Genomic DNA, 21,119 nt, shown 5'->3' with positions numbered 1-21,119 from the left:
CCATTTTGAGCCCTCACAGACAAAGGAACACATGCTGACTTCCTACATTTTGAGTCCGTCCATTATCATTTCACAATTTCGATCTCCACACGGTAGCAGCGGTTTTATTATGTTTCTTTTTTAGAATCTTACAGAACGCTGACTAAAAAACAAGAGGCTGCTCAGTGTTAGGCCAACTGTAAAATCAGAACTGCACCTCCACAGTGCAGGCATTTTGAATGATGACTTTAGAAGCTGGGTTTTTGGGTAGCATTCTCATGATGTACAATGTTCTGTCTTTGTGCTTACAATGTCCCAATTACAATTCAATCATTCACTGAAAGTATATGGCCAACATAAAACTGCTATCAACAGGGCCAAGCAAGAACTGGGATTCACCTCAAGGCTGATAAAGTTTATTTTAACCCTGTTTAGATCATTGGTGTGGCCACATTTAGAATATTAAATTCAGTTAAATGAAACCTACCTCCAAAATGACATTGGGAAGGCTACATAGAAAAGCAACCAGTCTACTGCCAAGATTTTTGAAGAAGTGACTGTGTGGGATGGATAAAACAGCAGTGTGGCTGTCAACAGGGATATTCAGTTCTGACGAAAGGTCATTGACCTGAAATGTTAACTCTGATTCTCTCTCCACAGATGCTGTCTGACTTGCTGAGTATTTCCCTTCCTCGCCAACACCCCCCCCCCCCCCCGACCCCCGCACCACACATGGATGCTATCATTTTATGAAATTGCGAGGATCAAGTGGATCTAAACTATCTGATCCGGGTCAAATCTCAATTCTCTGCCAACTAACTCACAAAGGTTCAATCAGGCTTATTTCAATTTTGAAACTCGCTTTGCTACTCATCCACATCATGTAGCTATCCCGTCTCTTGGGCACTTTACCCTCTGTGCTGGAAACACCTTTCGCCATTCAGAACGAAGCACGCCAATCCTATGTAGAACATAAGCATGCCAGGCTATTGGAGGGCACTCTTCATTCCCAGCGTTCCAATATTGGAGCTGATCTTTGCTGGGAATTTCCCTGCAGCTGCTCCCGCTACCCCTGCCATAACGTTGCCGGGTTTTCACCACAATTCTGGCAAAGTTACGGTGACAGTACGGTAACACGAGTGAAGACACTCCCAGCCTATATTTCACGGGCTCTCCATTGACAAAACGCCAGCACTTAAACAGATTACTAACGCGGGTCTCCTTTTTACAATTCGTAACAGTAACGGATGGATGGTAATGAGCTTGGTGAATATTATTTCAGATTTTACTTCAGATTTCCAGCATCCACAGTATTTTGCTTTTGTATTGGTGAATATTAACCTGTGCTGATTGTCACAATAACTGTAGCTCCTTCTGTTTTTGAAGTCTGCAGAGAGTCCTCTATTGCGGACATTGTATTCCTGGTGGATGGATCCTGGAGTATAGGAATCCAAAACTTTAAAAAGGTTCAAGAGTTTCTCTATACCCTCGTGAATGGATTTGATGTTGGAGAGGACAAAGTCCGGATAGGCCTCATCCAGTACAGTGGAACTCCTCGGACTGAGTTTTTCTTGAATACCTATAGCGATAAGACTGAGATCCTGCAGTACTTACAGCAGCTACCGTACAAAGGAGGGGGGACGAGAACAGGGCTGGGCCTGAAGTTCATGCTGAACAAGCACTTTATGGAGTTGGCGGGGAGCAGGGCATCTTCAGGGGTGGCGCAGGTGGCCATCGTCATCACTGACGGGCAGTCTCAGGACAGCGTTGCACTGCCAGCAAGAGCGCTGAGGGACCGGGGCGTCACCGTGTATGCCATCGGCATCAGGGACGCCGTGCAGACAGAGCTGGAAGAAATCGCCAGCGAGCCGGCTGAGAAGTACGTGTACAGTGTGAGTGACTTTGCCGCTCTGAGAGGGATTTCGCAGGCTGTCATCGAGCTCGTTTGTACCAGGGTGGAAGAGGTGTCCCGTCAAGTACCTGAGGTCTCACTAGGTATTGTATCTCAGAAGCCATCCAGGTTGGGACTCCATTGATTATAAGCGTTGCGTCTGTTTGTGCTCTTTCCCTTTCACTGTTCTTTAAACTTGATTTCTGTGGAGCATCTGGAGCATTTGTTGATGTATTTCCAGCTCCTTTCTTTGCACCACCACCATCACCCCCGCAACCCCCCCCCGCCCCGCCCCTTCGGCTGGATGCCTGTAACCGAAACAGTACACACATGGCCTGCTCCCAGGCTCTCTTGAATGTAGCTGGACTGCAAGAGATGTAAAGTTGGGTGCCCTCTGATTTGCCTCCCTTCCAGCCTGGTGGGAGGAACATAGGAACAAGAGAAGGCCATTGAGTTCCTCGAGCCTGTTCCGCCATTCAATTAGATCATGGCTGATCTGTATCTTAACTCCATTTAACTGCCTTTTTTCCATATCCCTTAATACCCATACCTAACAAAAATCTACTGATCTCAGTTTTGATTATTGCATGTGGTCAGTACTGTATACATATAGGAGCAGATCTCAGATGGTGTTGCTCACTGTGAGTCATATAGTCAGTGTGATATATTTGGGGGAGAGAATTTCAGATTTCCACCACGCTTTGTGTGAAGAAGTGCGTCCTGACATCACCCCTGAACGGCCTAGCTCTAATTTTAAGGTTGTTCTGGACTCCCCACCAGAGGAAATAGTTTCTCTCTATCTATCCTATTAAATCATTCAATCATCTTAAACACCTCAATTACATCACCCTTTAAGCTTCTATACTCAAGGGAATGCAAGCCAAGTTTTTGCCACCTGTCCTCATAATTTAATTCTTTTAACCTTGTTATCATTCTCGTGAATCTGCACTGCAACCCCCCCCCCCCCCCCAGGCCAATATATCCTTCCTGAGGTGCAATGCCCAGAACTGAATGCAGTTCTCTAAATGGGATTTAACCAGAGCTCTTTACAACTGTAGCATAACTCTCTCCCCTTTATATTCCAGCCCTTTTGAGATAAGGGTCAACATTCCAATATCCTTTTAAATTATTGTTATTCCTGTCCACTAATTTTTACAGATTTCTGTACATGGACCCCTAAATCTCTCTGATCCTCCACAGTTCTGAGCTTCTCGCCATTTAGAAAATAAATGGTAATAGGGGAGGTACCACAGCCTCCACTAGGCACATCCCACTTGACATGACCCAGATCGGAAACTGAGCAGAGTAGGAGTCGGAACTTACATTCATCCTTTATCTGTGACTCTTGCAGTGTTAGCATACAGACACTTAGGGGCCAATTTTCACCTTCAAGTCTGATCAATTTTAATTTGGCCAGCACTGCTTTAACACTCACTTGAATCTCAAGTGCTTATCGAACTCAATTCTCCAGACTAAGCTTATTCACAATTTCCAGGTACAAACTCTGGGGGGTGCGGGTGTGGTCTCAGGATGACAAGGCTGGTGGGAGAGGAATATTGCATGTATACAAACTTGAGGACAATTGAAAAAGGAGCATGAAAGGAGAGGGACAAAGCTTCTGGAGAACTTTAAAAGGCTGAGAATCATCAGCTTTTACCAAGACTGTAGGACCGGAGATTAAGAAGTGGCAGACCAACGTGAAGGGAAAGGGACCTCAAGCTGCAGACCAGGGACTGCTCAGCACTTGGCTTCCTCTTCAATAGTTGTTGGAGTCAAGGTATATGATGCTTGCTAGGAGGATTCTCCTCTGTGCCGATCCACAGCACCGTCCCATGGGTCAGCCCTGAAGCATGCCTGCGAGGAAGGTGCAGGCCACAGCTGAACGCTAGTCACCCTGCATGTGCAAGCTCAGTGCTGCACGGTGGCTGCGGGTGTGCTTGCAGTAGACGGCACAGTTCTGCATCTGCCCCTCTACTGACCCAGGCTCTCAGGAGGCTGGTTCATCACGGTCATTCCCAGGTAGGTGTACCAGGGCCTACAGTAATGGCTGGTGGCTTCTTATCGCCCTGGCACATCTCTCATACAGTAAAGCATGATATGCTGTTATTGGGAGGGTTAGGAAGAATCTTCCAGCCAAATGGTTGGCCAGGCATTCATGTTCTGGGCATAATGGCGGGGGCTGTGACCCCAGCACGTACCCCCGAACAGGGAGGCCGGGAATTGGAGCTTAAACGTCATTAATATTAATTGAGTGAGCTGCTGGCATCCGTTGCGCCTCCATAGGCAGCTCACCCCATTTGAAGAAGTCCCGGGAGGGGGAGGGAGGCATTCGCGGGAGAACTCCTGATTATCCTGGTTCCACAGTGACCGCTTACGAATACTGAGCAGAGCAGACCTGGCCAATCGAAATTCAGCAAGGGGGCCTGAATGAGGCCTTAGGCCGCTCATTTACATATGTAAGGGGCCTAATGATTGTTTTAGGCGACCACCCAATATTGGGTTGGAGGTCTTTCCGGGGTCCTTTGGGTGCAGGGTGTTGGTCCCCAAAATTGGTTCTTGTTGCGCCCGTTTTACGCCCTTAAAATGGGTACAACAAATTCCAATTTCTACCCCAGTACAATCTTCACCGCTTATGGAGAGCACAATGGTGTTGCCGGTTATACGTGGTGGCCGGTTAAACCAAAAATCGAACGTAACCAACATAGTTAAATCAATAACGGACTTGATGCAGAATGTCTGAAGTCTCCACTTAACACTGCCTCTGCAATGCTGATAATTAGCCAATTTTAGGATAAATCAAAGTGTTATCGCCTCCTTCCAAAAGAGTGACAGAAAGGAGGGAGACGACAGAAAGGAGGGAGACAGCAGAAACATTAGTCACCATTTACACACAGATACATCACTAAGGTAGTTGCACTGTCACTAGGTACAGACAGCTGATTGAAGCTGCTTGAAGACCCAATTTTACCAGAAATCAGTGGAGCTTTTTAAATGGTTAAGTACAAGGTAAGGACTTATTGAACTGCCCGAAATAGTCAGCGCAATTAATATGGTATAAACGTTGTCTTTGTAATTGACTTCTATGGTAATGACAAATGGTTTGTGCTATTTGCCCAACATAGGGGGCTGCCCGAGGTAAATGGGGATGGTGTAAGTGGTGGGGACTGTATCTTTAAATGAAACAAATGCTCACCAAGCGTGACTCTTTATTTTAAGTCCTTTAGACTGGTATGCGGGGTGGGGTATGCGGGGTGGGGTATGCGGGGTGGGGTATGCGGGGTGGGGTATGCGGGGTGGGGTAGGCGGGGTGGGGTAGGCGGGGTGGGGTAGGCGGGGTGGGGTAGGCGGGTTGGGGTAGGCGGGGTGGGGTATGCGGAGTGGGGTAGGCGGAGTGGGGTAGGCGGAGTGGGTTAGGCGGAGTGGGGTAGGCGGGGTGGGGTAGGCAGTGGTGGGGTATGCGGGGTGGGGTATGCGGGGTGGGGTATGCGGGGTGGGGTATGCGGAGTGAGGTAGGCGGTGGTGGGGTATGCGGGGTGGGGTATGCGGGGTGGGGTATGCGGGGTGGGGTAGGCGGGGTGGGGTATGTGGGGTGGGGTATGCGGGGTGGGGTATGCGGGGTGGGGTATGTGGGGTGGGGTAGTTGGGGTGGGGTAGGCGGGGTGGGGTATGTGGGGTGAGGTATGCGGGGTGGGGTATGCGGGGTTGGGAATGCAGGGTGGGGTATGTGGGGTGGGGTATGTGGAGTGAGGTAGGCGGTGGTGGGTTATGCGGGTTGGGGTAGGCGGGGTCGGGTATGCGGGGTGGGGTATGCAGGGTGGGGTAGTCGGGGTGGGGTATGTGGGGTGGGGTATGCGGGGTTGGGAATGCAGGGTGGGGTATGTGGGGTGGGGTATGTGGAGTGAGGTAGGCGGTGGTGGGTTATGCGGGTTGGGGTAGGCGGGGTCGGGTATGCGGGGTGGGGTATGCAGGGTGGGGTAGTCGGGGTGGGGTATGTGGGGTGGGGTATGTGGGGTGGGGTATGTGGGGTGGGGTATGCGGGGTGGGGTATGCGGGGTGGGGTAGTCGGGGTGGGGTAAGCGGGGTGGGGTATGCGGGGTGGGGTATGCGGGGTGGGGTATGCGGGGTGGGGTATGCGGGGTGGGGTAGTCGGGGTGGGGTATGTGGGGTGGGGTATGCGGGGTGGGGTATGCGGGGTGGGGTATGCGGGGTGGGGTATGCGGGGTGGGGTATGCGGAGTGGGGTAGGCGGAGTGGGGTAGGCGGAGTGGGGTATGTGGGGTGGGGTATGCGGGGTGGGGTAGTCGGGGTGGGGTATGTGGGGTGGGGTATGCGGGGTGGGGTATGCGGAGTGGGGTAGGCGGAGTGGGGTAGTCGGGGTGGGGTATGTGGGGTGGGGTATGCGGGGTGGGGTAGTCGGGGTGGGGTATGCGGGGTGGGGTAGTCGGGGTGGGGTAAGCGGGGTGGGGTAAGCGGGGTGGGGTATGCGGGGTGGGGTATGCGGGGTGGGGTAGTCGGGGTGGGGTATGCGGGGTGGGGTATGCGGGGTGGGGTATGCGGGGTGGGGTAGTCAGGGTGGGGTAAGCGGGGTGGGGTATGCGGGGTGGGGTAGTCGGGGTGGGGTAAGCGGGGTGGGGTATGCGGGGTGGGGTATGCGGGGTGGGGTAAGCGGGGTGGGGTATGCGGGGTGGGGTATGCGGGGTGGGGTAGTCGGGGTGGGGTAAGCGGGGTGGGGTATGCGGGGTGGGGTAGGCGGTGTGGGGTATGCGGGGTGGGGTATGCGGGGTGGGATAGGCGGCGTGGGGTATGCGGGGTGGGGTAAGCGGGGTGGGGTATGCGGGATGGGGTATGCGGGGTGGGGTATGCGGGGTGGGGTAGGCGGGGTGGGGTAGGCGGGGTGGGGTAGGCGGGGTGGGGTAGGCGGGGTTGGGTAGGCGGGGTGGGGTAGGCGGTGGTGGGGGCACAAAGGTACATTGGAAGCTCTGTTGTCTACTTGTAGGTAACTAAGACCATTTTAACAGAAAGTGTTACTCTCGTGTGTTCAGCTTGCAGGAAAGCCACAGTCGCTGATATTGTCCTTGTGGTCGATGGTTCAACAAGCGTAAGTGATGAGAACTTTGAAGAAGTGAGGGCGTTCCTGTACACCTTCGTTAGCGGCCTGGATATTGCAGGCAGCAGAGTCCGGATTGGGCTGGTTCAGTACAGCGACGACCCAAGGACGGAGTTTCTGTTGAATCGATATTCGTCCAAGAGAGACATTTTGAACTACCTGCAGAACTTGCCGCAGAAAAGAGGCGGGACCGATACGAGAAAGGCCCTGGAGTTTCTGCAGAGCCAACAGTTTGTTCTGTCAGCGGGTAGCAGAGCAGCAGAAGGCGTGCAGCAGATCACAGTCCTGGTCACCGATGGGGGGTCCACCACTGAGGTGGCCGATGCAGCCAGCAGCCTGAGAAACAGCGGCGTCACAACTTACGTTGTTGGAGTTAATGTCCAAGGAAAGAAGGAACTTCAAGATATTTCCAGCAGACCAGTCCAGCGATATGTTCATGACATTGCAAATTTTAACGTGCTGAGAGAAAATTCAAATAAGGTCTTGGAGTCGGTGTGCAGAACAGTTGAAGCACATATCCAAGGTTGGTGCAATTAGCAGCGCCTTTGTTCTGAACTTTATTTTTTATAACAAGTGTCAGCCTAGGCTCAGTGGTAGCAATCTCACCTCTGAGTCAGAAGGTTGTGGGTTCAAGACCCCCTCGAGAGACTTGAGCACATATTCTAGGCTGACACCAGCGCAGGACTGAGGGAGTGCTGCACTGTTGGAGGTGCTGTCTTTTGGATGAGACGTTAAACCGATGCCCCATCTGCCCTATCTGGTAGAAGTAAAAGCTCCCATGGCACTATTTCGAAGAAGATCATTAAAACAGATTGTCTGGTCATTATCTCATTGCTGTTTGTGCGACCTTGCTGTGCACAAATTGGCTGCTGCATTTCAAACATTATAACAATGGCCCAGAAATTCGGGTCGGGGGCTTCCCGCGGGTGTAAGCCCCCGACCTGCACTTAGCTAGCGCGCCGGCCATTGAGCTGTGGGCCCGCGTGGGATTCCGATCCTGGGCCTACTCCAGCTGCCGCCGTGCAGTGCTTGCGTATCCCAGGGGCGCAGTTAGTTCGATGCGTCCCCTGGGATCACGTGGGCCATGGAGAGCCAATGGTAGCAGGGAATGCTTCATTCATAAGTTTGACAGAAAGAGCTGTCAAAACTATAAATACTATAAGCCCCAAAACATCACTAAAACTTCAAATAAATTTTTTAAAAATCACATTTTTAAATAAACTATAAATTACATGAAATAACTATTTTAAACAATAATTTAAATTTAATTACATTTTCTAATGGGCTAAAAATAAACTTACCTTTCTTTAAAGTATTTAAAAATAATAAACCTGTGGAAAAAATGTTTTAATTTTAATTAATTCACCACTTACCTTGTTAAAAGCAGGCCTTGCGCCTGCTTTTTAAAAGTGTAACTGCTGGAGACTTACCCTCCCGGAGAAACCTGCAAAAAAAACGTAAGTTCGATGCGTACGTGCTGCCTCTCCGGCGCACGCATTCCACCTGTCAACCCCTTCTTTCAGGGGAACGGAAGTGCCGGTTTCCCGCGCATGCGCAGCGCATGCATGAAACCGGCACTTTCGTTGGGCCTACCCGTGAGTACCCCGTGTGTACTCACGCATTGGGACCTGAATTTCTGGGCCAATAACTACACTTCAAAAGTACTTAATTGGCTGTAAAGTGCTTTGGGACGTTCTGAGGTCATGGAAGGCGCTACATTAATGCAAGTTCCTTCTTTTTATAATATAAATTTGCAGAGGTTAATATCATTCATTAATATCCCTTTACATGTGTAGAACATCGATATGGAAGGAAATCTTCACAACTAGCCACACAAAATCACCAGTGACCATTTAACATATAACAAGCATTTTGAAAGCAGACACAGGTCTCCTGTGCCATTGCACATGGAAAGTAAAGACCATGGCTGGGAAATTCCTCGCAGCCGCGCCTGCTCTTCCGCCATTACTTTGCCGTGGGTTTCCACCGTACTTCCGGCCAATAAGGGCAGAGGAGTGGGAGCAGCTGTGAGGAATTTTGCAGCCCACGTGTAGTCTTCAGGTGAAGCAGAGTTGGAGAGAGCAGTAGGGATATTTGGACCAGGGCACATGCATGTAATTCAGTCCCCATTTTAAAGTCATGCCTTCTGGCCTTATTTTTACATTTCTATTCTAATTTCCTATGTCAACATTTATAATGGAAACTGCCCCTGTAAACTTGTCACACCCTCCCAATGCAGGTGGCACTGTAGCACCTCCACCAGAGGCCATTACAAGTGTGGATGTAGGAATTTATAATGGAAAAAGTTGACAGGAAGTGCACACAGAAGTAATATACTATACATAGATCAATATAACAATAAATAAACCTTAGCACAGTAATTCCTTCCATTAGTACTGATCCGAAGGGCATGAGGGCGATACTCCCAGTCAGCAACATGTGCTTGGATAATTGGCTTTAATATCTCAATGTGGAAACAACAGCTTTTTCTGTTGCAGATAAGGAGGCAGCATCAAATTAAAAGCCAATTCTTCCCCTGGTGAGAAAGAAGGTCTCCAGTTAATAGAAAAGCCATATAAAACACCCACTCTATAACACTCTTCACTATTCCTACCATTCTTCTAGCCTTCCATCCTTCATAACACCACTGCTGTTATTTACGTCCTCATTAGCTTTTTTTCTTTCATCTTCGACACTCTCATCCATGGCAATTGTCATGGTTTCCCACCCCCACCATACCCTGCCCAACTTGCCCCCCACCCCCCCCAGTTTATTTTGCACCTTCACATGATTAAGTTTTGATGGTCACAAACATGAGAATGCCCGCTTCTTGACTGGCCTGGTTAACCACCGCCAGATCCGAATGGACCACTTTAAACTCTACTGCACCTCCTTCTCAAAGGCCAGGCTATCCTGGAGGATGAAGATAATCCCAAACACCTTAGCTTGACATAAACTGCCTCCTCTAACCCATCCCTCTCCCCACCCCTTCATTGTCCCTCTCCTCCAACAGCAAGTGTGAAGGGATCAAGGACTTTTTCTTGTCAAAGACTATCTGCTTGATTGTCTCAGCCTTCTTTCTTGTCCCACCCCTTCCAGCTTTCCCCTTTCCCCAACTCTGAACCTGTATCATTTGATAGCTTCTCTTCCATGTCTGCCAGCCTATATCAAGCTCATCTCCTCTATAAGCCCCACCTCCTGCACCCCTGACCCCATCTCAATCCATCTTCTAACCACAAAATTACCTTTCCTTAGCCCAGTGCTCACTGACACTATCAATGGCTTCTCTCCTCGGGTCATGCTCCCCTCCCCATCAAAGCTACTATCACCAGGCACCTGCTCAAGAAGTCCATCCTCAACCTTTCCATCCTTTACAATTCCTGCACCATTTCTAACAATCTCTTTTCTCTCTAATGTCCTCAAGCATTTTTCCCAGAGCTCTGTGCTCACCTAGTGCATCACTCCCTGGATGAATACCTTCAGACTTACCCACAACACTGAGACAACCCCGATCAAAATCCTCAAATACATTCACTGTGATTGTGGCATGGTACCCCTCCTTGTGTCCATTCACATACACTATCTACTCACCTCCACCATCCCATCATCCATGCACCTCCACCATCCCATCATCCATGCACCTCCACCATCCCATCATCCATGCACCTCCACCATCCCATCATCCATGCACCTCCACCATCCCACCATCCAATCACCTCCACCATCCAATCTCCTTCACCTCCACCATGCCTCCATCCATTCACCTCCACCATCCATTCACCTCTACCATCTATTCACCTTCGCCATCCAACCATCTTCACCATCCAATCACCTTCACAATCTGTGGCCTACCTTCATGGCACTCCCTCATCTTTGTTCTACTCCTACCTGTCCCTAGATAGCTAGCCCATCTGCCGTAAAGCACTGCTTTTACCAACTTAGCCATTGGGAGGGGTCGGGAGCATCCAATGTCCGTTTTCTGCACTAATCCACCATTTTATCTGCTTTACAGCCTTCGCCGTGCATTACGCTGATGTTGTTTTTCTAGTCGATGGTTCTCAGAACATAGGGGCCGCAGGATTCCAACTGATCCGAAGATTCATCAACAAAACCGTTTCTCAACTTGATGTTGGGGCAGAGAAGTTCCGTGTTGGTCTTGCCCAGTACAGCAACAACGTACAGACTGAGTTCTTACTGAAAACCTACTCAACAAAGGCGCAAGTGATAAATTACATAAAGAGTGACCGCAGCTTCGTATTTCGGGGAGGGCCAGGGTTAGGGACGGGCCGTGCCATTGACTACCTGCGCAGGACCTTTTTTATAGAGTCCGCTGGAAGTCGGAAGGGTAAAGGCGTTCCTCAGATTGCGATAATAATTACTTCGGCACCTTCGCAGGATGAAGTCATTCTATCTGCCAGTGCCTTAAAGAAAAAAGGCGTGAAGATTATCACCATCGGTGTCAGGCGTTCTGTCTTGAGCGAGCTGCAGCTGATGGCCATTCACCCCAATTTTCCGTTTGTTTTCCAGTTTGATGCTTTTGATACCCTTATTCAGTCGTCTGAGCGAATATCCAATGCAATCAAACTGATAATACGAAGAGAATTTCTACACAGAGAGCTGAGAAGACCAGCAGGTAATATTTGGTTCCCTTGCCTTTCGTTCATGCCCATTTTGTTCTTGCACCATTCCGTATTTTTAGTCACTCCCCATATAAAGACCTCTCCAGATCAGTCTGACTCACAGGAACCACATTTAAGTGCTCCCCTGCCCCCAGCTCCGCCTGGTATAAACAGGAAGGCAACAGCCTGAAAATGGTGTTGGGTCACTTGCCGCCCTATTTACTCACGCTATAGCCACTGACATCTTGGGTAGGGTCCTGAGATGGGTGGCTAGAGCGCCTGCCTGTTTCGAGTGAGATATGTAAATTGAGGTCCTGTGACATACATGTGACGCACTCTACCCGTTGACCGCCCGCTGTGCACCTCAAGTAAAAATCAGACCCACTATGTCCAGCCTCCTTGTGTAATTGTTTAATGCCAGATATTATTTCCAGAGAAAGGAAAAGGGTGGTATGTTGATGAATGTTGTTTCAGTATCTTCTCCGTCCCCTGTTGTCCTCCAGGTCAGGATTCTTCCATGGGAATGGTGGAATGGGACAGCTCACAATGAGGTGCTCCTTGGTTAACCTGTCAGGAGCCGAATGCCCCACCATCAACATCCTGGGGGGTCACCATTGACCAGAAACTTAACTGGACCAGCCACATAAATACTGTTGAAACAAGGGCAGGTCAGAGGCTGGGTATTCTGCGGCGAGTGTCTCACTTCCTGACTTCCCAAAGCCTTTCCACCATCTACAAGGCACAAGTAAGGAGTGTGATGGAACACTCTCCACTTGCCTGGATGAGTGCACAAGAGGAAACGGAATGGGGGCAGGGGCTGGCAGGCGACCCAAAAAAATGGCCGCCCGGCACCTGCCCTTTAATTAGCGCCGCCACGGCTGCGGCCGCAAAATCGCCACGTCATCGCCGAAGGCACAGCGCCACGGGGCGCTACTGGCTACCGCCGCCACTAACTTCCTGCTGAATTTTGCAGGAGGTGTTAGTGGCACTGCGCCCAGGTGCTGGGGCTTTGTGCCCCGTTAGTGCCCCCCAGGGCACTAACAAGAGGTGCAAAGCAACCCAATTTTTCCCCCCTAGTGCCTTGAGTTGATCCTGATGGTGATGACTCTCCATGTTTCATCCTTTAATAATCAAGTTTTATTGTAAGTCACAGTAATTCTTCAAAGAGAAAGGGAAGTAAAACCACTTGTTGCTTGTAGAATTTCAAAGGAAGACCTAATCTGCCTTCAAAGGAGAGTGATATTGTTATTGGTGAACAGCCACCATTATATTGCACTCTAGGAAACTAGCAGTGTTTGGAAAAGGAGCATTTTATTCCCTGTCCTCCTGCTGATTTTTTTCCATTCTCTAGCTGAATCTTATATGAAAGAAAGAAAAGAAAGACAGGACTTGCATTTATATCGCATCATTCACGACCACAGGATGTGCCAAAGTGCTGTACGGCCAATGAAGTACTTTTTGAAGTGTAGTCACTGTTGTAATGTAGGAAACATGCCAGCTAATTTGCCCACAGCAAGCTCCCACAAAATACAATGGCCCAGAAATTCGGGTCTCCACGGGTGCGTACGCATGGGGTACTCACCCGTAAGCCCGATGGAAGTGCCGGTTTTCTGCATGCACTGCACATGCGCGGGAAACCGGCACTTCCATTCCTCTGAAAGCAGGGGTTCAGAGGTCGAACCCGTGTGCAGGGGAGGCCGCGCGTGCGCATCAAACTTAGTTTTTTTTTACAGGTTTTCATGCAAGGGTAAGCCTGCAGGATTTAGAAATATAAAAAGCAGGCGTAAGGCCTGCTTTTTTACAGGGTTAGTGGTGAATTAATTAAAATTAAAACATTTTTTCCACAGGTTTATTATTTTTAAATACTTTAAAGCAAGGTAAGTTTATTTTTAGCCCCGTTAGAATATAAAATTATATTTTTCAAACATTTAAATTATTGTTTAAAATAGTTATTTAATGTAATTTATAGTTTATTTAAAAAATGTGATTCTTTAAAAAAATGTATTTGAAGGTTTAGTGCTATTTTGGGGCCGTAGTATTTATAAGTCTTGACAGCACTTCCTGTCAAAACTTATGAATGGAGCATTCGCTGCTCCAATTGGCTGCCCATGGCCCACATGATCCCAGGGAACGCATTGAACTAACTGCGCCCCTGGGATACGCAAGCACTGCGCGCCGGCAGCTGGACCAGACCCCGGATCGGAATTCCACGGGGCCCTACAGCTCAACGGCCGGCGCGCAAGGTAAGTGCAGGTCGGGGGCTTGCACCCGCGGGAAGCCCCCGACCTGAATTTCTGGGCCAATGAGATAATGACCATATAATTTTAGTGATGTTGGTTGAGGGATAATTATGGACCAGGACACCAGTGAGAATTTGAATAGTGCAGTGGGATCTGTTATGTCCACCTGAGAGGGTAGACACAGCCTTTGTTTAACATCTCAACTGAAAGTACAGCTCTCCCTCAGTACTGCACTGGGAGTGTCAGCCTAGATTATGTGCTCAAGTCTCTGGAGCGCGGCTTGAACCCACAGCTTTCTGAGTCAGAGGTGAGAGGGCTACCATTGAGCCACAACTGAAAGCTTCAATACTGACAGATTGAAGGTTTATTCTAAACGTCTACCTAGAATTTGCTTCAGATCGCGCCTGTGCACTCTTGAGCTGAACATTATTGTCATGTGTTTTTGTTTGTTTACAGTGTGCCAGTCTGCTTCAGTTGCTGATATTGTTTTCTTGGTGGACGAATCTGACAGCATCGGGGCAGTAAACTTTCAGCTGCTCCGTGCTTTCCTCAACAGTATGATCTATGCCCTGGACATAGAGGATGGAAGCATCCACATTGGGTTGGCTCAGTACAACACCATTGCATCACAAGAGTTTAATCTGAAAACGTATCGCCAAAAGACCGACATCCTGGACCACATCAAAACAATGCCCTACAGAGGAGGGGGCAGAAACACGGGCACCACTATTGACTTCGTACGGGAGAACTTCTTTACAGCGCATGCTGGCAGCCGTGCCACGAAAGGGGTCCCTCAGATCTTGGTCGTGATTACCAGTGGTGAATCCCAGGACACGGTGGCGGACAGGGCGGCCTCTCTGCGTCGTACGGGCGTTACTGTGTACGCCTTGGGAATCCAAAATGCCAACGAGAGTGAGCTGAGAAAAATTGCATCGCATCCTTCGGCGAGATACGTTTCCATTGCAGAGGATTTCACGCAGCTGTCGGCCATTGAAAGGACCCTCCAGAAGAAGATCTGCAATGAGATCATCACACAAACCTCAGTAGAATCGGTCCAAAGAGCAGACCTCAAACAAGGTTTGGAGAAGCAAGTTAAATAACTTTGGGTGCATTTCCATATCCTTTATTTTTTTTTTTAGTTCATTCAGCAGTAATTGGCCCCTCTGAGAAGAATTTGTTAATAAACGGCGTGATGATTGCACTCTTTATTTGACATTATTACTCAATGATAATGGCCTGGAATTTGTGGTCAGCGGCAAAGCAATGACAATCGCCGCTGACCTTGAAGAAAGCTGCTCACAAAGATCTCGTGATCTCTGTGGCAAAAACTTTAGGTTTTTTCGACGTTAAATTGATTGTATGCTATCAAAAGGGTATCCCCAGCGCAGAACAGCAATGATGTCATCAAGCTGTCTAAGCAGCCAATCAGATTGAAAAATTCTCACAGCAAAGCAGGAAATAAAAAGTACTGATTCAATTCATTTTTTAAAATTTTTACAGTGAACAGAATAAAGATTGTGACATACACATGGGGTTAAGGTAGAAGCTGAAATATCATAAATAAACTTAAACATTTTTTTAAAAATTATTTTAAAAATCTAGTAATTTTCTATCATAATGGAGAAATTTAGCATGCCACATATATAAAATTCATTTTTCAGGGCCAGAACAATTGTTCAGCAGTAACTATGCTATTAAAACCCCAGTTACGCCTATTCAACAAGGCTCAACTTTTAATGGGGTGTTCAACAGCATAATTAGATTGGAAAAGCTTATGTTTTCGTCAGTTCAACTGATTTCACTGGTTGCCGATTATAGGAAGTTCCATAGCGCAGCCTGTGGCGGAGCAGTAAATGACTGACCGCAACTTCAGGATTTCCACATTTGTCTGCGCATGCGCTAAATCCTGAAGTTATGGTTAGTTCCAGAGGGGTAATGATGGCAAATGCTGACAGTTCACCATCATTATCAATGCAAAATCTGGGCCAATGTCGAGCTCTTTAATTGTTCAATATATCTCATTTATCTATCCTTTTGTCCTGGGTCTGCTTTCAACAAAATGTGTCAATATTTGTTGTCTTAAAACTGTGTTCTGTTGTTCACTTGAGCAGTAATTAATTCAGTCTTCTGGTTATAATCATTTTATTCTTTAACTTCAACATAAAAAGCAATTTATAAGCGGAGTAAAGTCGCAGATAGAACACGCAAATCTAGGCATGGGTCCTGCCTCGTGCTACTTGAACAAACGAAAAAACTTATATTTATACACTATTCTCTTTATCATAATGGTAGTAGCCTTACCTTATTTGGTAGTCTCCAGCCAAAAGCACCATCCTTCAACTGACTTGTACTTCAACATCCTCTTGCAAAAATTGCAATGGTATGTGATGGGATGTTTACAGGGTGGCAATAGTATAAACATCCCAAGGCCCTACTTCAATATTGAACACTAGGGGCAGGATTTTCATTGGGCCGTGGAGGCGGGATTGGAGGTGTGTGGGGGGTTAAAATCTCGAAATTGGGGGGCACGAACCCATCCCGCCCCCAACCCACCTCCATGCCAGTTTCAAAGGAGGCGGATACCCGACCTGTGCTGGGACCCGCCTCCCCAGGTGGGAATGGGATTAGTGCCAATTAACTGCCTGTTAACAGATAGTTAACAGGCAGTTTTAGCCTAATCCCTATTTTTATATCTGAAGTGTGGGATTCCCGATGGCTCCAAACCACATCAAGTTAGCGAGGCGGACCGTCGGGCCGTCAGGCTGACGGTTCAAGATGTCCGGTGTTCAGGTGAGTGATGGGTGTATGAGTTCAGACGTAAGTGTGTTTGGTGTGTGTAAAGTGTTTAAAGAAGTTTTACTTACATTTACAGCCTTCCTTCCTTCAGGTCTCGGGAGTCCCTCATCTCACCGGCACAGAAAGCAGAATGGCCGCGAGCTGTCAAAATCTGCAGCATTCAGCTTTCTGTTCTGGAGAGATCTCTAAATCAGCCTGAGAGGAAGGAATTAACTTGGAGTACAGATTGTCAGTGTTTGACAGCTTCAAAGAGCTGTCAAATGCTGATATTTCAGCTGTCAAAAGCTTTTGACAGATGAAATGTCAATCTGTGACGTCACTTGTTGCCGGGTGGCCCTTAATTGGCCTGCTGAGCCCTCTAGGCGGGCTCAACAAGGTCAATCAAGTGAAAATCGCGTGGGTTGGCCACAACTCGATGGAGGCGGGACTACAACCCCGAAAGTTGTAGTCCCGCCTCCTACATGCCTCCTCAATCAAAATCCAGCCCTAGCTGTTGCTAAGTGAAATCTGTACCTCTCCCTCTCTCTCTAATGATGCCAACCACTTTTTTCCCCCTATATTGAATGAACTAAACATGAACACCTTTCAGAAGCTGAATTAACCAGGGTCCATATGTCAACATGTCCTATTTAAAAAAATGTTTTATGGGTTGCATTATCTCTTAGCAAAGTGTTTTATATCCTACTCTGTCTTTAGGCTTCCTCTTAGTGCCCTTGCTATCTCCTTACTTTTCCTTACATTTTCAATGTCCCTCATCGATCTCCTCACACAACATAATGCAATGGCCAGGATCCCTAATGCTATTATCTGGGCTATCACCAATCCCATCTAAAATAATCTAACCCATGGGTGTAACTCCACACCATTCATGATTTCCTTGTTTCTTAATTGCCTGTTCTATTTGTTTATTATTTTGCAGCATATGCAAGGTTCTTGTTTTGTAGATTATGGATTTCAAACTGAGGGATAGCGAGGGTATATAATGTCCATTGTGTGAGGTTGCTTGAATCATCTCATTTTCCAAAACCTCCTCACTTGTAGGCAGGTCACATTATGATGGTGAGCCGGCACCAATTTCTTGTCAATAATTTTGGTTTTTCCCAGCAGGGAACATACAGAATCAGTCTGGGCCATCTTGTTAATCCAACAGTCGTAAAAGCAGCTGTGGTGGTCATACAATATCTTTCCTTGCCTTTGTGGGCTGTATTAGTCCGTCCCTCTTCCAAGGGTCTTTGATTCATCAGTGGATAGTGGCCAGGCCTTCAAATGCAGTTTTTCTTATTGTTCAGTATAGGCAATGATGCAAACATCTCAAAGAGAAAGCTTATCAAGTTGCTACACTTCCCTGACTTTCACAAGAACGTACATTAATACCAGATTGCACCCGGGTGATTTATGCCAATTCACCTAAGAACACTGGCCCTGAATTTCCGATCGGAGGCTTCCTGCGGGCGGATGCCGCCGATCAGCAAAAAATCTATGAACCTACCTGCTGGTCCCGGAGATGCAGAGGTTTCCGATCCTGGGCCTCTTCTCTTGCAAATGCCCACGTATCCCAGGGGCGCATGCGGTTCGCAAGCGCCCCTGGGATCATGTGGGCCAGCTCAACCAATGGAAGAAGGGAAGCCCCCTTCATACTTTTGACAGTTCCGTACGCACGGGTGAGAAGCGGGAGCACTTTGAGTGGCGTTCCCACGTTCATGTCCCCTTTCCCCATCATACCTCTCCTGGGCCAGTGCCACATCACTCCTACCACTCTGCTGCAGGCTCACTTGGTGGAGACCAGCGATGCATTATACGGCCACGGATATGCTATCTGACTTCCTGTTTAAGGCGACAGACATCTCCCAAATGGACGTGGTCATGGTTTGCATGAGAGCATGGCAGACATTCTCGCAATTCCCTGTGCCACAAATCCACTAGTGATCGAGTTGGACTCCTCCATCCTCTCCGCTATTGTGGAGAGTATGTGTGGCACGTCTGTCTGTACCTGGCTAAGTTGCTGATGTACACCTAGCATTCTCTTTCTCAACGATAGCCCCTGGGATTCAGCATTTGTTTCCAGCTGAGCATGGCTTGGAGAGGATTGTGCCCGCTGACGCGGACTCTCCTCAGCCGTCCCTGCTACCAGTGTCTGCTCATGCTCACTTGTGAGGTGTGAATCATCAGGTGAAAACCCAACTAACTTTCTAAATGGACCCACCTGTGATGGTGCTCCCTCAGAAGGAATGAGGTCCCCTGAGGAATCGTCCTCATGGATGTCCTGCAACATTTGCTGTACACGTGAAGGCCCTGGAAGACCAAAGAAAGGGAAATGTTTCAGTCGTGACAAAGTCACAATCTTGACAATCACCATACTCAGTCTTCCCATAGTTCAGTCATTGCTGAAATAAAGTCAGCATATATGTGTCAGAGATATTTGTAATTCTGTCACAAGCGATCTGCGAGCTCCCTGTCTCTCCATCTCAGACTGAGAGGGACACAGATGTGTCACTTATCTCCAGGGTCTCTTCCTCTGCATCAGTTAGCTGGACTAGTTGTGGTGACCCACCTCCAGTCCTCTCCCTCTCCCTTGCGTTTTGCTCTCTTCTTCTACAAAGGGTGAAAAAACAGACCTGTGAGTGAGTGAAGGTGAGGTATTCACCCGATGGAAGCAGTGCATTCGGTGAGGATGACTATGAGACAGATGCATCGCAATGTACAAGGATTTGGGTGAGTGGCAAAGGTGGATGGATAAATAGGGAGGTGACGAAGTGCATAGACAGTGAAAGCTGGGTACTGCTGAAAGATGAGTGGGTGTGAGGAGTGATGTGATGGGGAAGCTAGATGTGTACATGAGGGAGAAAGGAGTAGCAGGATCTGTCGATGGGATGAGTTGAAGTAGAGTGGGAAGAGGCTCGGTGGAGCATAAACACCGGCATAGACCAGTTGGAACAAATGGCCTGTTTCTGTGCTGTAAATACTATGTAATCCTGTCTCACAGTAGCAGCTGTGGAGTGTGCATTATTGAACCTATCAGTGAAAGAGCTCAGTTCTATAATATTTGAAAGACAGACCCATTCCCATCACAGAAGAGAAGCCACGAGCCAATCACAGTTTATCGTGTCCTGGGATTACAACGCACCAGGTTTTTTTTATCAATTTGTCTAAAATGTATTTCCTCCATTTTTTAACATTTATTTTTGTGTTCTCTCTATCTTTCCCCAACCCTCTCCAGAGCTTGGCCCACTCCTTGGTCTCTGCCAGTACTGTAATGGGGCCAGGAGGAGGGAGGGAGCTGCCAATGTGTAACTCGCCTTGCTTATCACTGAGGATGGGCCTGACCTTTCCCTGGTGCCTCCCCCAAGTGGGAGCCACCGCATGGAGAATCCAATTGCACAGCTTCATTGGAGGTCATTTTAAAAACGAAAGAAAGAATTGCATTTCTAAAGCGCCTTTCACGACCACCAGACGTCTCAAAGCGCTTTACAGCCAATGAAGTACTTTTGAAGTGGAGTCACTGTTGTAATGTGGGAAACGCGGCAGCCAATTTACGCACAGTAAGGTCCCACAAACAGCAATGTGATAATGACCAGATAATCTGTTTTTATTATGTTGGTTGAGGGATAAATATTGGCCAGGACATTGGGGATAACTCCCCTACTCTTCTTCGGAATAGTGCCATGGAATCTTTTACGCCCACCTGAGAGAGCAGACGGGGGCCTCGGTTTAACGTCTCATCCGAAAGACGGCACCTCCGACAGTGCAGCACTCCCTCAGCACTGCACTGGAGTGTCAGCCTAGCTTTATGTGCTCAAGTCCCTGGAGTGGGACTTAACTTAACTTAACTTGCTGGGTTGGAAACCCACGGGATTGGGTGGAATGCCGATTTAACACCTCGTCCAATCTGACTGTCAACTGACTTCAGTGGAGAGTACAATTGGGCAGGGTGTAAAGGCAGCATTGCACCTGATCCCGTCAGTTTCCAGATGGGCAAGTTAGGTTACAATTGCCCCCGTCCTGTGACAGCCTGTGGCATACTGTACTATAACACAGGGGTTCTCAACCGAGGGTCCGCAAGTAGATTTCAAGGGGGCCGCCAAATCAGCATCTTTCAAGAGTAAAATCTTTAAAAAAAAATCCCATTCTGCGAGCAGGGTCAACAAAATAAAAGAGCGAGACTGATCACTACTGATGTCAATGCTTCCCCGTTTATTACTGAGAATGAGGCCTCAAAATAGGCTATATTTTTTTTTACACCTCCAAAAAGAAAAGTTTAATTCAGTGCGACGCCGCTGGTGTTGGAGTAGACAAGACCTTGCCCCCCTCTCCTCCCCCAGATCCATCAGTGACAGTTGGCAGCAGGTTCTTTTCCTGGAAGGCCTCGCGGCGTGCGCTCTCCTGCCCGCCATGTTTAAATCGGGTAAGCGGAGCAACAGATCGGTGGGGTTTGATGTATGTTTTGTGGGGTACTGAGCCGGGAATTAACCAAAGAATGTCAGCGAATGT

At 48.2% G+C, this 21,119-nt stretch overlaps 1 protein-coding gene across 1 annotated transcript in view; it reads left to right on the top strand.

Annotated features, from left to right (window-relative positions):
* The window catches only part of LOC147117770 (collagen alpha-6(VI) chain-like), a 207,914-nt gene that overhangs the window by 38,717 nt on the left and 148,078 nt on the right, over positions 1-21,119 (top strand). The window contains exons 4-7 of the mRNA XM_085989030.1: positions 1,366-1,974; positions 6,912-7,499; positions 10,989-11,609; positions 14,292-14,912. Coding sequence (XP_085845156.1) covers positions 1,366-1,974; positions 6,912-7,499; positions 10,989-11,609; positions 14,292-14,912 — 2,439 coding nt within the window. The remainder of the gene's footprint in view (positions 1-1,365; positions 1,975-6,911; positions 7,500-10,988; positions 11,610-14,291; positions 14,913-21,119) is intronic.

Source organism: Somniosus microcephalus, chromosome 5 (genome assembly GCF_052327205.1).
Source record: "Somniosus microcephalus isolate GS21.2 chromosome 5, FLI_Smic_1.0, whole genome shotgun sequence".
Taxonomy (NCBI): domain Eukaryota; kingdom Metazoa; phylum Chordata; class Chondrichthyes; order Squaliformes; family Somniosidae; genus Somniosus; species Somniosus microcephalus.
This window is presented reverse-complemented; position numbering and strand designations above follow the sequence as displayed.